Below are 15,457 nucleotides of genomic sequence, written 5' to 3' on the forward strand. Positions count from 1 at the left end.
TTTGCAAACCCGAAGGGAAGCCTTAGATGTCATGAATGGATGAAGTTTGTCCATGACATCAATGAATACAAATTCTCCCATATTCTGCAAATATTTTCAAACAGGAGTGCAATGATAGATCCATTGTTTCAGCCTGCCTTTGCTCCACAAAGCTTATTTCTTCTTACTTTGATTCTATTCTTTCTCCCCTTCTCTAATCCTTTCCCACCTATATCAGTGACACCTTTAACTCCACCACTTTGACAGTTTCCTGTTCCCAACCAACTCTGCTTCACAATGGACATCCCACACCAGGATGGTCTGAGGAAGCTTAACTTCTATGAATAGAGGCCCAACCAATCTCTTCCTACCTCCATTCCTTTTCCTGGCTGATCACGTTCTTATACCAAATTACTTCTCCTTTAATCCCATTTACTTTCTCCAAATCAAGCTGTGCCTGTGGTATTTGTTAGATTGTTTCATTCCTATATAGGTCTCCCTCTCTTAACTCTTTTTCTGTTGCACTGTTAACAGTAATAATGCTGATTTCTACATTTCTACAAAACTTCATTACCTTTGCTGTCAATTTTTTCCCAGCTCTCACATTCACATTGCCTATCTCGGACTCTTTCCTTTCTTGATGTCTCTATTTCCAGTACCACTGACTCCCACAACTATATCAACTACACCATCTACTGTTCTGGTGCATTTAATGACTCCATGCCACTCTTCTAGTTTCCCCATCTCTGCTGAATCTGCTTTGATAATGAGACTTCCCACACCAATATCTGAGGGGACTTGCTTTCTCCTTAACCATGGCTTTTCCTCTATGTTATAGTTGTCAGGATCTCAACTGTGCTCTATTTTCCACATTTTTGCTCTCACCCGGAGTAAGAATATGGTTGCCTTTGTCCTCAGATTCCACTCCAACAGCCTGTACGTTCAACAGATCAGACACCATAATTTCCACCTCAATTCAATCACATCCATCCCCTTTCAGCATTTCAAAAGGACCATTTCTTCCATACGCCCTGCATCTTCAACCACTTCCTTTCTTATGACAGCTTCCCATGCAACTGTGGGAGACATAACATCCGTGCTTTTCTCTTCCATTTCCATAAGCTGAAGACCCAAACAGACTTCCCAAGTGAAGCAAAATTCACTTGCACTGCTTCCCATTTAGTTTAACGCAATTGAAGCTTATGATGTGGTCTCCTCTACACTGGAAAAACCAGATGTTCTGCAAGAATTAAGTCTCCTGTCACTTTAATTCTTTGCTCCAATCCCATTTAGACTGCTGTCTTTGGATTCCTACACTGCTCCACCTTCAAAAGAACAGTATCTCATCATTTGTTGTAGCCCTGGGAACTTAATGATCAATTTAATATTTAACCTTTTTCTCTTTCTCTACAGCAAGTCTGTATCTTTTAGTTTCAATTTGTTTGTTTTTCTGTTCCATCTCCAACCATCAGTATGGTTTGCACCCTGTCCCAAACATTTTTCATTTTCTCCCACACACCCTCTTCTGCAGCTTAAAACATACGTTTCTTCATTTTCTATTTCTAATGAAGGGTCCTTGATCACAAATGATGACTGTTTCTCTCTCCACTGATGCTGCTTGACCTGCTGAGTGTTTCCAGCATTTTGTGTCTCGTTTAAAAGGGCTGTTGGCTCAAAACTACTTGAGAAATTGTACTCTGTCTAAACTTTTGAAACTAAGAGAAACTCAAATTAAAATGAATATATAAAATTATAAAATCCATGGGATGTTAAATACTATCAACATACTTCCAACATTTCCCATATTGGAAGCAGTAGCAAAATCATATCAGGAAAAAGCGAGGTTATGAGTCAGCACACCTGATACACGTGAAATATTATATATGACTTTCCACTGAGAATTTTGTGGGCATGTGGGTGCTCCAAAGCCAAGTAGCAGGCATGAAACATATTCCACACTACTATAGTGTTTCTTTGCAGTAGGAAATAAATGATTCCCCACAGAGCAAGGTTGAGCTCACATAGGTCTCTGTAAGAATGTTATCACTGGACATCGATGTTTAATATACATTTTTGTTCATTCAAAATGTGACATGAATCACCAGGTACAACGCAAGCCCTAAACAAATTATAATGCACAAACCCACTAAGAAGTTCAGTGCAACACTGTAGAACTTTAAGATGGTGTCAGTCACTAAATTATGTAAATTCCAGGATTGCTGTAAGCTATTCACCCTCTTATACAGGTCTTTAACATAACTAAAAATTACAGGTGATCCCCGCATTATGGGGTCTGGATTGCATTCCTAGAAAATGGTCCGTATTGTGATTTTCTGTTAACATTATACTACGTCATCTGCGCATGTGTTAAGAAATGTGAGTTGAATTTTTCTTTGTGCGTTTATCTATTTATTTCACACTAATTCCATAACAGTGAATTTTATTTCTTTTATCAAATTTTTGGAGAGTGATTTGTGTATTCTGTGAGGGCAAATTTCCATTACCTGAACGGCCATAATGTGGAGGTTCCCTGCATCTGCTTATTGTAATGTTGCTGTGTCTAAAACTCGGCTATGTGTGAATTGACTGCTGTGTTTCCTCCACTTCAAATGGTCACTTTTCAAAAAACATGTCAAGTAAAAAAATGCTTTGGAACATCCGTGCAAGCATAAGTGGCTTTTTCCCAATTTTCTTCTGGTTAAGTTTCCTTTGTGCAAATTAGAATAAAACTGCAAGTGGCTTCAACAGCCACTTGGAGAACAGAATGAGAAAAAGAGACCCTGCGGCATATGATTAAATACTGAAACCTGTGCCTTCTATTCTTTCATTACCTACCATTAACACCATGGTCATCAATTTCTTGTAAAATCTTTTAAAACGCTATTTTATTTTGAAACGCTATTTTATTTTATATATCATATTCAGTATGCAAACTATCTGATTGCTAGCTAATTTCCTCAATACAGACAAAGTCTATATTTGATCTAGTGCTGTAGTTTCACCAATTCTTATGTCCCCTTTTGCAAGATAACAAAACTACCCACAACTGAAAACTTAAGTTTTTAATTTCAACAAAAAAAATGCAATTTCAACATCCTTTAACAATATTCTGCCATGAAACAAAGGAAATCACTTGGAACATATCTAGGCATATTGTAACACGATCATCACACTGGTCGTCAAATCACGATTATTTTTGTCTACAATGATTTCATCCAATAATATGTCAATAATTTTAGAGAATACTTCAGGATACTGAATACTTTGGAGAATATTTCAGAGAAAACATTATTTTGAAGAAACTATTAAAATTTATGGTACAATCTTCCCCATGACATTCTTGGGTAATATACTTCAGAAAAATGTTATTGATTCAAGTAGCCAGGAAATAGCCTAGTGTTAATTTGGTCTTTCCTTATTTTGGTGACCTCACCTACAGAAGTAAGCAGTATAGTTAGCCACAGTGCAACTTGATTAGCTAAGAGAAAAATTGGATGAACAATGCAGAGTATTATACATATGATACTGAAAAACAGAGTAATAAAAAAGTGCTTCATCAGTTTGGTACATACCCCTTATTTTTTTTTAAAAAAAGAGATTTTACTCCAGACTCTTTCTTCTTCGGCCAATTGATTTTAGGATGGACCAAGGACAGATGGAGAACAACTAACGCGCCATCATTTTTAATAAAAATAAAAAATAAAATGAAAATTATTGGTTCCTACCTCTTGTAAAATTTTTTGAGCATCTTCTTGGGTTTCAAAGGTAATAAACCCATACCTAAAGGAAAGTACAGACAACACATTAATTTAGAAGCATATGACTAATTTAAGAAACTTTAATGGAAACAATAATTCATTAGCTTCTGACAATTTAAGACATTTCAAAAATTTTAGTTTGTCCTTATACGGTTATAAGTAGAAAAGTATGGCTGATTTCAAAAATAAATTGTAGGCTGAAAAAGTGGTTTCAGCGGAAAAGCATTAAAAAGTCTAAAAGCATGCAAGGCGATACGATTTTGTAACATTTCTTATACCAGATCTAAGATTCTAGCCCGCCCCCTCCCCACCACACCCCATTGTTTAAAGGGTTAGCACACCCATGGTCTTCATTTGCTGTGCAATTTCAACATCCTTGAACAATATTCTGCCATGAAACAAATGAAATCACTTGGGACATATTTAAGCATATTATAACAATAATCATCACACTTGTCATCAAATCTTCCATGATTCTACTTACACAACAGTCTCACTTAAAGTCACACATAAAGTTTTGACCAAGGTGGACAAAAAAACTTAGAAAGCTGCATAAAAATGAAAAATATGGAATTTTCCATTAATTTTATGTGTCAGAAAATTAGTGAATTGAACAAGCTAATCTACATACACTTATTATCTGATCTACATTGGAGACTGCATTTTGTTCATTCAACTTTCTCATAAAATAAAAATAATAAATTCCCAAGATGGCAACTATTCCCTCATATCAGCGTTTATCCTTTTCTGTCAAGTCCAAGATCAAGTGCTTCCGAAGTTCCAAATCTGGACCTGAGAATGTGCAAACTCCATACAGTCTCCAGGTTGAAGATTAAACCCAAGTTTCTGGTGCTGTGAGGCAGTGGCTTTACTAGCTGTGCCATCATGACTGTGGTATAATGAAGCTTTTGCAAGCCCATGAGACAAGATATTGGTTTTACAACAGGCAGGGACATTAAGTCCTCAGATAGTTAATAGGTCAGAAATGCATCATAACCCCACCTAATTTCTGGTTTTAACCCAAATGCAGCAGGCAGTAATTGGGAAACTTTACTGGAAATGCGGGCAGGTAATTTAAATATGCTAATTGAACATTAAAAAGTAACAGTTTTTCAAGATTAAATCCAAGATTGAAGGGTATCCCAAGCTCTGAAACTCTACAGCATGGGAATTGAGGACCTGACAAGTAATCTCACAACTGATAATGTAGCTTCACAGCCACTGAGTGATTAAGTTTTCTTCTCAGAAGCTGTATTGGCAAAACTTGAGTAAAGTTGACTATGAGTAGTTGCATCGCCAATGTTACTGAGCTCAGCTATAGTTCTAGATACATTTAATTATTTGAATTTCACTTTCCTAGCTGCATCGTGGGATTTTAATTCCAGTCTCTGAATCAATGATCCATAACTCTGGTTAGTACTCCAGTAGCTTAACTACTACATTGCTTAATTCAAAAAATGATCTAGTTTCATCATGGCCATGCACGACACTAAACAGTTTGAAAAGGCAAACCTCTTTAGCCAATGAGACTGATTAAAAACCTGGAATAGTATGAATTTCAACTACAATCTAGAAACTTATGAGGCCTCTCAAATCATAGTCGTGACCTTTTGAGGTTGATGGTGTTCAAAATTCCAAGATTTATTTTCATTGAATGCTGGTTGAGTTATCATCTTTAATATTCTCATCAAAATTATTTTGGTCTAAATTGTGGAAATACTTCAATGTTTTTCTTCAAGTTTCAAAGTCAAAACTCAAGTTAAGATAGATGTTAAGTATCAAAATTCATTCCAACTTTTTAATGCAGAAATTTAGCCCAATAGACCAGATAGTAAAGAACCGAGAATTTATAGAACCCAGGAAACATAAAGGGTTTTATTGTAGTTACCGAATATCTTGAATTATTTTTTATGGGGGGGAGGACTGTGAAGGAACAGAAGAATTAATATGAAAATAAAAAACAACTTTATTCATGTGTTATAATTTGTAACTTACTCTAAGGACAGCGAAGTTGTGACTTTTTCCTACAGAGACTCACACCAAAAGATTAAACAGAATATTTATAAAATTGTAAAACAATTTATTCCAGCAAATTGCAAGATTATTTCTTCCAGTTTAAAGATCAGTCACTTTGCAGGGTTGAGGATGACTTGCAGAAAGCTGCATGACTCTAATTCTGTGGGTTTTAAGAAGGCTAATAAGGACTCTGCCACACATGGAGCAGGTGGTGTTAAATGGAGTGGCTAGGTATCAAGAGATATTGTTTATGCTTCTTCTGTGTGTTGCTGAAGAGACATTAGATTCTCAGTGACATCCTGAATGCTCCTTCTCCATTTTGATTGGTCACAGGCCAGGAATTCCCAAAAATCAGTAAGAATGTTGCTTTTTCTTCAAAGGAAGCTTTGAGAAATAATTCTCCTGACCACCTGGCAATCTCTCACTGTGACAATGTTTGCAGTACCTGTTTCAGATGTCTGCTGTTGGCCATGTTCTCCCTGCCCCTTTCATTGGCATTAATGGAGCATAACCAGAACCTCAGTGCTAGGAAGGTTGGCCTGGGAGAGGATGTTGATTCACTCATCTTGCTGTTCGATTGGAGGATTTTGTAGGAACAGCTTTGATGCTACTTTTCCAGTGCTTTCAGGTGCCTGCTTAAGAGTGTCTGTCTCTGAAGCATGCAAGAGAGGAGGAACATTTCTGCCTGGCAGACAGGACCTTTGCTGGAATTGAGATTTTAACCTTTGAACATTTTCCTCAGACAGCCAAAGCCTAAGCTAGTGCACTGGATTTCATTATTGTTGTTCTTCAATGAAGGTTAGCTCATGGAAAATGAGCCATGTTCTCTTTGGTCTTGTTGAAGAGCAGTATTGTGCAATGTGGGCAGAAAGAAAGAGGATCATTGTTCTGCAGACACTTAATGTAAGGCCAATTCTTTCATTTGCTGTAAGAGTCAACAATGCCTTGGAGATGAGCCTCTGAAATGAGTGCATACCAAGTGTACTCTACATATGCAGCTCGGTGACCTTGGTTTCAGAATGGAGGTGACACAGTTTGAATTGTTCCCATTTTCCAGTGAGACTCTGAATTGAATGAAAGGTCAAATAGCATAGTGGGAAATAGCTGGATAACAGCCTTGTTTCACCTCAGTCTGCACTGGAGTTGGGTGCATGGCAAATCTACTTCTCACTGTTTGTATGTGATAATGTTGGAGATGTAGAATGGTGATGTGTAAAATCTACAAAAGATTCCCCACTATCCTTCCAGGTTGACAGAAAAAAATCCTTTTGTAAAGTCAGAAAAACACTATGCATAGTGGCTTTTGCTGCTTACTGCTTCTTCAAGTTGTCATTCTGTGAAGATCATTTTCATTTTATCTTTTGATGAGCAAAGCACAGTGATTCAGTGAGCCTGTGGAAGGCAGTTGAAGTGCCTTGTGATGGCTTCCTGTGGGAGACCAGGAAAGTTACTGCATTCAGATTTGTCTCCTTTGATCATGATCACTATTTTGACATAAGTTCCCTGGCATGTCAATCTGTCCCCAGATGAGAGAGGCAAGGCTGTGAATGTGTTTCAGAAGTTCTCCTCCACCAAGATTTACCCTGTGCTGCACAGGCCTTACTGTTTTACAGTTGGCAGATGGTCTTTTCAACCTCTTGCACGTCTGGGGTGGCAGGAAGATTGCACTGGACACTTGCCATGGACAAGAGTAACTTTTCTGCAGATTTGAGATCTTGATCTCAAATGTCGTTCTGCTCGGATGGCCAAAAGCTGTGCTGATGTGTTAATGAAATTTATCACTGCTTTCATCACTGAGAGGTAGTTCCTGGGATGTTGCCTGATTAGTATTTCAAACATTTTCCATTCTTCAAGTGAACAAATGGAAGGAAAATTGTTTTGAGCATCTGCTAACAGGTTGTGGGTAGAAGCCCAATGTACAGTTACAATATGTTAAGGCTGATATGCGGCTTTATGCGTTCATTTGAAAGAAGAAAAATAGATCCCTTGAAGTAATAATTAATTATTTGTGCCGTTCTTTGCAAGGTACTTCAAGGTGCTGTATGATCGGTATGCAAGACAAGTTTTTCCACTGTACCTCGGTACAAGTGACAATAATAAACCAATACCAATATTCCAAACTGTTTGCAAGCCTGACATCATAGTCCAAGAGTAATTCCAGGATCAATAAAGATCATTTGCTGCAGTAAATAACAAAAGGCAAAACGAGTAAATGCACTCAAATACATACCAATGCAAGGCATCAATACATTGCAGGTTTTGACAAGATCATTTAATGGCTCAGTGGGCAAGTGTACCATATGTGGTCAAAATTATGTAGACCAGCAAAGTCCAAGAAGTGATCCATGCTCCCATTGACATCTACTACCCATATCCATGTGCAAGAAGTGAATTGTGTGGAAAGAAACAAATTCAATTGCAAAAATACTGTATATGGAATGAGCTGCCATTTAGAAGACATTTGAATAAGTATACAGATAGGAGGGGTTTGGAGGAATATAGGCCAAATGCAGGCAAATGGGATTAGCTACCTGGGCACCATGGTCAGCATGGATGAGTTGGGCTGAAGGGCCTGTATCCGTGCTGTATTACTCTATGACTCCATGATAACTACCCACATGGTTCACAAAGCTCCCATCACCCATTGCTCCAACTCATGTGAAAACTGACTACTTAGGGATGGCACTGGAGAACTGCCAGCTCCAACAGAACCATTCCACTCACATCTTCCCACCCCACATCCCCAAGACAGAGCCAAAAGTAGAAGGAAGCATAACAATATAAGAAAATAAAATATCAGCATTAACCCCAGGAAATAAAAGAAATTTTGGATTCCATCTCCACTGTGTAAAGGGGCTTAAGTTATCTTGCCTTCTGATAGTGGTGCTCAAGCTTGGCAGCTAACTGTGCCTCACAGTATTCCAACTTGGAGATCAGTCTTTTTCTACTATTCTGCTGAATTTGCCAACTTCTTTGACAGCATTCTGAAGCAATTTCTTTAATGCTCCTAATTCTGTAGCCAACTGCTGCATAAACTTTGTGCATTGTAACTATTAGGTTCCCCCTGCTTCGTTTTAACAAAGTGTTTACATGCTTTTGCCCAGTCCACTATTAAGTTAGATGAGCAGAAGAAAAACAATTTCATTGAATTTGATTAATATTTCCCTATCTTAACAAAAAACTATTAATCTGAATGTTTTACCGTTAGTTATGTTTTACAGGGCATCAATTAACCTTGAGTGTTTCTTCTGGTTAAATATTTTTTCTGAAGTAACATAATTATACTTTTCCTCTTGTGTAGCACATATTATTATACCAATTAACTTCTTTATATGTTTCTTCCAATTGTAAATAAGAACCTTGATAATTCTCAAATCAGTTCTTTCCAGTAATTTTTAAACTGCATATTCAATTGGTAGTTCATGAGATTAAAAATGTTTACCTCATGTTATGAATATTGTTCTAAAGTGCTATGATGAAACATCATCGACCAGAGATGTTAAATGTCAACCTACATGCTGCCTTCTCACATCAGTGCCTCCAATTTCTGATGATATAAATCAAAAGTATTGTTCTGATTGAAAGCCCTCACAAACTATTCTTGAAAAAAAAAATCCATGAGTTCACAAAAAATATTCTTGTCTACAGCCATACAAGGTAAAACAATTCTTCGAGATTCTTGTTATATCACCAATAGGTGGCTGCATATACAGTGTTCAAAACAAATGAACTGCAACTTCACTTTTAAGAGTCAAAAATCATGCTGGGTAGTTTTATAATTTCCTGAAATTGTTCTAGATTAATTCTTAGTGCAGTCTGAATTACATCCTATTGTTTCTAAGGAAGTTATTTAAATTACCTGATACAAGGGCAACACAACTTTGCATTCTTCCCAGCAGAAAAAAATGTTTAAACAATTTCAAGTTTCTAAATATCATTCCAAATATAACATTGCAAATGATAATGAAATGATTCTTCTGCACAGTGGCAATATCCAAATTAAGTGACCCTATTATTCTCAACTTCATATGAGGTGTAGAAAATTTAGCAAGGTTATGGAGTTGCCCTGGTAGAGTTATATGAACATGATGGGCTGTAGCCATTCTATGGTTTAGTTCAGTGTGAAACCAAGATCCTGAATATGAACAATGCAAATTACAAAAACAGGGAATACGAGCTAAGTATGATAAATTGGGAAACTAAAGTAAAAGGCCTGACGGCAAATGAGCAATGGCTGCTATTTAAAGAATTAATATTTACAGCAGATATATATCCCCAAAGTACAAAAATCCAAAGGAGGCACAGCCACGTACATCAAGGTAGTATCAGATCCAAGGAAAGGAGTCACAGAGGAATACACCATGGCTCACTGAATCAACATCAACCTTTAAACATTCATTTTTGCAATAATCCTCCCCAATCCATTTTATTCTCCTCAGAAACTCCCCTCGCCTTCCCAAGATTTTACCAGTCATCTACACATTAGGGATAATTTATGTTGACCAATTAACCCATCACCCCAAAAATTTGGGGGATACGAGAGGAAACCAGAGCACCTGGAAAAAACCCACACAGAGAGAACATGCAACCTCCAAAAAGTCAGTACCAGAGGTCAGGATCGAATCAAGGTTGCTGACGCCGTGAAGCAACAGCTCTACTAGCTGTGCTACTGGGTCACATTTAGGCTCATAATGTTGCCCATAAGAGCAGTAAACTGATGGTTAGGTATACTACTCTGGACTTTTTCTACTTTATCAATTACTTTAAGTTAATATCCAATTTGCTTTCACCAACCTTTTAGACTAGTGAATTCCAGAGCATTACCAATCACAGTTCAAAGAAGGTTTGTTTTTTGATATACCACCTAATGTGACAGATGTCATATCACCTCTTTTCTAATTTTCTTAGATCTGCATTCACTGACCACAAGACATGAGCAGAATTAGGCCATTCAGCCCATCGAGTCTGCTTCACCATTCAATCATGGTTGATTTAATTTTCCCTCTCAACACTATTCTCCTACCTTCTCACCATAACCTTTGATGCCCTTACTAATCAAGAACCTATAAACCTCCACTTTAAAGATACTCAATGACTTGGCCCCTACAGCCATCTGTGGCAATGAATTCCACAAATTCGCCACCCTCTGGCTAAAGAAATTCCTCTTCATCTGTTCTAATTCACTGATTACAGATTGTTCTGCAACTAGAAATGGTTTAATCTTATTTATTCTGAGAAAATTTTAGTAATTTTGAACAACCCAATAAAAATTCTCTTAACTTGCTTTGCTCCATCTATATATTCTTATAATCATAGACTTTCTTTCTACATGCCAAAGTGGCCATAAATACATTTCCTAATTCAACTTTCAAATTCTTCTAGGTCTATAATTAACCTCTATACAATAGTGAGCAAGAATATTATTTCAATATTCTTTTCTTGAACAAAAACCTCAGGAACTTGTTACTTTCTGCACAGATATAACACCAAAGCAACCATCACTGAGTTTGATCAGCCAAACTCTTACACAACCTGTGTAAGCCAGAGCAAGGTACAAGGTTTGTTTAATAAATGGATTCCAATCTGCTCAGTATTTTAAGCAGAGAACTTTAATATCTTAGTTAAAAAGCATTAGAAGCCCTTAAAACATGTAAGCTTTTAATATAATTGGAAATGTTGACACATATTTGGAAAGTTCAGTCTGTAAACTTCCAACCATACAGACACCAATAAAATCATGTTAGGATTGTTGAGAAACTGGAATCAAAATTTTTATTGTCATATCCATTTCTGACCTCCCCTGAATACAACAAGGCAGTAATTTCTTGTCTACCATTATCCTTTACACCAGTTTTTGAAGTGAATACAAAGTCTCATTCAAAGTTATTTTATACTCACCCTTTAGAAACTCCAGCTCTGTCATTTACTATTTTGACTTCTTTAACAGTTCCATACTGAGCGAAAAACTTTCTTAGATCATTTTCATTTGTCTGAAAAAAATAAAGTTGCCTGAAACACAAATGGTCTGGAATCCAATATCTTCTACTTGATGAAAATAAATTAAGGCTACTAGTGCATAAGAAACTAACTTTAAAATCGATTCCTCCTACAAAGATCCGATTGGGAATGACTGTTCCAAATCTTGGAGCACTGGTTGGATTGTTACTGTTCAGTGGCACTGGGGAAACTGGGTTTGGAGATGGAGATGAAGAATCCATTTGTGGCAGATTAGTACTTTGCTGCTGCAAAAGAGAAGTTACTTTTAAAAGAAATATACTCACAACTATTAAATGTGTTCTAATGAAATTAATTCACAGAACCAGTGTCACAAATATTATTCATAAAATTCCCCCCATCCCCGAATTTGGAAGAGGACTGGAAGAAGATGAAACCAAATCATTTTCAAATCCCAATTTACTATATTAATACAATGCTACATCCATCAAACTTCAGAAAAATATAAAATGTTATGAAATCCTACTATGTTCCTACTTCCATAAAGATTTAATCGATTCATGTAATTTTGCAAGTCAGTAGGATAATCTAGTGCCTGCATTAATTTTCCTTTTGTGATCTGATAATTGATGCTACATTATCATTGTTGACGTTCAAATCCACCGATCCTCTCCCATAAAACACATGTAGCTCTCCAGGGTCACTTTCAAGATATCATGGGTCTGGTGAGGAAAAAGGAGACATATGTCATGCATAGGCAACTGGAATCAAGCAAGTCCCTTGAGGAGTACAAGGGATGCAAGAGTACACTTAAGAAGAATCCTAAAAGATTCTACAAGTACACTAAAGCCAGAAGGGTAACTAGGGAGAGAGTAGCTCTGCTTAAGGATCAGTGTGGTAATCTATGTTTGGAGCTAAGGGAAACGGCCAAAGTCTTATATGAGTACTTCTCATCTGTATTTACCATAGTAAAGGACATGGAAGCTAGGAATTTGGGGAAAAGAATAGTGACGTCTGAAACATATCAACATTACGAAAGAGGATGTTGGCAGTCTTGAAGCACACAAAGGTGAATAAATCTCTGGGGTCTGACCAGATGTATCCTAGGATGTTGTGGAAAGCAAGGTAGAAGATCACTCAGGTCCTGGCAGTACTAGCAAACCCCAAAGAGTTTTGTATTTTTAATATAATAATTCAAAAAACCCAATGATATCTGATGTGTTGAGTCATGTCATACAAAGTATTCAGTTTTCACACCTATCCAATGGTCTATAATTCCTCAGTTTGAATAAAACCAAACTTCATAACCCACAGTACAAATGCAAAGCTTTAACGAGAAAATATCATCTAACTAGAAAAGTTGTATCATTGCTGCAATTAGATGAGATGATGGTACGATATATCTACTACCAATAAAACATCCATAAATTAAAATGTAAGACCACGACAGATAATTCTGTTGTCATCCTGGAATTGCGAAAGGTGTGCAACCCATTTATGAAATTTGAGAATGGCTGAAAGATAAAATATTTATTTTCAATTATGAGCTTTCGAACAAAGGCTTGGGAATAAAAATGCCAACCCTTGCATGAAAACACCATGCCTTGATTCATTCGACAATTTTCAATCGTTGCTTTACAATATAGTTACTTTCCACACCCATCACCTGCCTAACTTGTAATCTGCAGCACCCTCGTAAAGCTCTTACCTGCACTATCACGAGCCATGCATAGTTCATTTCCAAAGTTTCAGTGAGTGAATCCATGATTTTCTGTTGCATAACGAACTTAAACATTTCCCAGGAAATCTTACGATATTCAGCAGTTGGTGGTGGGGTGGGGCGGAAAGGGGGTTGAAGGGAAGCTACACTTTGGAATTATTTACACTTATTTAAAAATTCTCCCCCTCCCCAAAACTCAAACCGGCACAAATATCATCCCTTAAATAAATTACGACCACAAAGAAGAAAAATAACCACTGCTAGCTTTGCAGGATCTCAGCGCGATATTTGCACATGCACCGGGCGGGCGGGGCTGCGGGTGAATGACATTCAAACAATCACCGCGCTGGAAGCCCGGGCGACGCGCGCGCCCGAAAGCCGTTACTCCGCGCACGCGGCTCCTCGCCCCAACCGCAACAAGCACGACGACCAACGACCCGCCGCTGTTTATAAAAACGTTTTATTTTAAAAAAATTAAAAGAAACCACCCCTTCCCCCACCGCCCCAAAGGCACATTGTGCTTTCTATCACACAGTTTCACTCCAATTATCGGCAGGGCGTCATATCCTTCAAGCTACCCCGTCGCCATTTAAAACCCAAACTCCCACCTGCTTGATGATTTTTGTTTTCAGAGCAATTACTTCGTTCCTGTATTTTCTTCTCCCGGTGCCAGTTCGGCGTGTGCAGCAGGGGCCGTGGGAATTTTAAGGCGAGTCGCCGCCGGCGCTTGGTGCCCGAACAAACTGGCGAGAACTGGAACCAGTGCGCCCGCGCAACGGCTTTTGGCGGGAAGCTGCAGAAGGGCGACGCTCGCAGCCACCCCTCCCCCCTTCCCCGGGGCCAAACCTCCCCCGAAACACAACTCCCGGGATACAGCAACTTCGGACGCGCTTAGTTCCGCCGTTAAAGTTTATACCCCACCGTATAACTGTCGCCAGCAACGTAAGTGAATTAATTATACCGTACCATTGGTTGCACCCCCACAGTCAATCAGGACCAAATGGTTTATTATGTGGGAGAAAAAAAATCACCAAAAAAAAAGACAAGGACTGAACTTAACATCGATATCCTTCTAATGACTGCTCCGTTCAAATCTTAAAACGAGTCAGCGTTTGCGAGGGTGTAAACCCTGACTGAATTTTGCCTGAACGCGAGTTGCCCTATCCTGTTTTCAAAGTTAAAATGTTCGATAACATTGGAAGCTGAAATCCACCCCCCCCCCCAGTTTCCCCCCTGCACACAAGAGAAATGAAAACCACGGCGCGCTAAAGCTCTCGGTTGCCTCACTCACGCTGGCGTCGAGCTGGAGCCGCGGCGTGGCCATCCATGTCGCGCCCGGCACGCCTTGCAATCCTCGCCCGCTTCTCCGAGCCCATGGGGCCAACAACAGGTCCCTCCCTTCGCCCAGACTTATAAATAGTTCGCACATGAGATCCGCGGGCGCTGCGGCCGACACGCTGGTTATATAGTTTGGAGAGCCAAGCCTGATCCCTGCAATCGGTCGCCGAGTGCGTGGACAACAAGCTCAAGCCGACCCTTCCTCAAACACCCTCTCCCTCCCCACGCAGCCACCACTCACCGCTCCTTCGCTGTCCATCTGCTCAGGCAGGTCAGCTTCAGTTTTTTTTAAGGTTTTGGGTTGGGGGTGGTACCGATTTTATTCAAGCGCAAAAGAAAAAAAAGCAGCCCGTTGATTGCTTACTTGGGTTTGTGGGCAATTGGCAGCACCTTAAATTACCGGGTTGTACCACGTCGAGCCAGCGACCGGGGGCGGCCGAAACCCCAGTCCGACTCCACCTCACGAGACCAATCAAATCCGTTTTAAATCCTCGCCAACATCCAGTGCCAGCGCCTGCTCCCCAAAGCAAGCTTTTGCAACAGGAAACTTTGCATTCAGTTTGGATTTTTTCCCCATCAGAAAAAGTTTCCGCGTTCTGCAATTTTCATTTCATAAAATTTTCCTCAAGGCACCGCGCGACTGTTGCTGTTGTCAATCACCTTGCAGCCAGTTCACTGTCAGGGCGAATGA

At 38.8% G+C, this 15,457-nt stretch overlaps 1 protein-coding gene across 1 annotated transcript in view; it reads right to left on the reverse strand.

The window, feature by feature from the left end:
* The window catches only part of LOC127578442 (protein boule-like), a 51,293-nt gene extending 37,805 nt beyond the window's left edge, over window positions 1-13,488 (reverse strand). The window contains exons 1-4 of the mRNA XM_052030466.1: window positions 13,417-13,488; window positions 11,843-11,995; window positions 11,652-11,743; window positions 3,705-3,759 (exon numbers count right to left, since the gene is read on the reverse strand). Of these exons, the coding sequence (XP_051886426.1) occupies window positions 3,705-3,759; window positions 11,652-11,743; window positions 11,843-11,995; window positions 13,417-13,488 (372 nt within the window). The remainder of the gene's footprint in view (window positions 1-3,704; window positions 3,760-11,651; window positions 11,744-11,842; window positions 11,996-13,416) is intronic.
* Between the last annotated feature and the right edge of the window lie 1,969 nt (window positions 13,489-15,457).

Source organism: Pristis pectinata, chromosome 1 (genome assembly GCF_009764475.1).
Source record: "Pristis pectinata isolate sPriPec2 chromosome 1, sPriPec2.1.pri, whole genome shotgun sequence".
NCBI lineage: Eukaryota > Metazoa > Chordata > Chondrichthyes > Rhinopristiformes > Pristidae > Pristis > Pristis pectinata.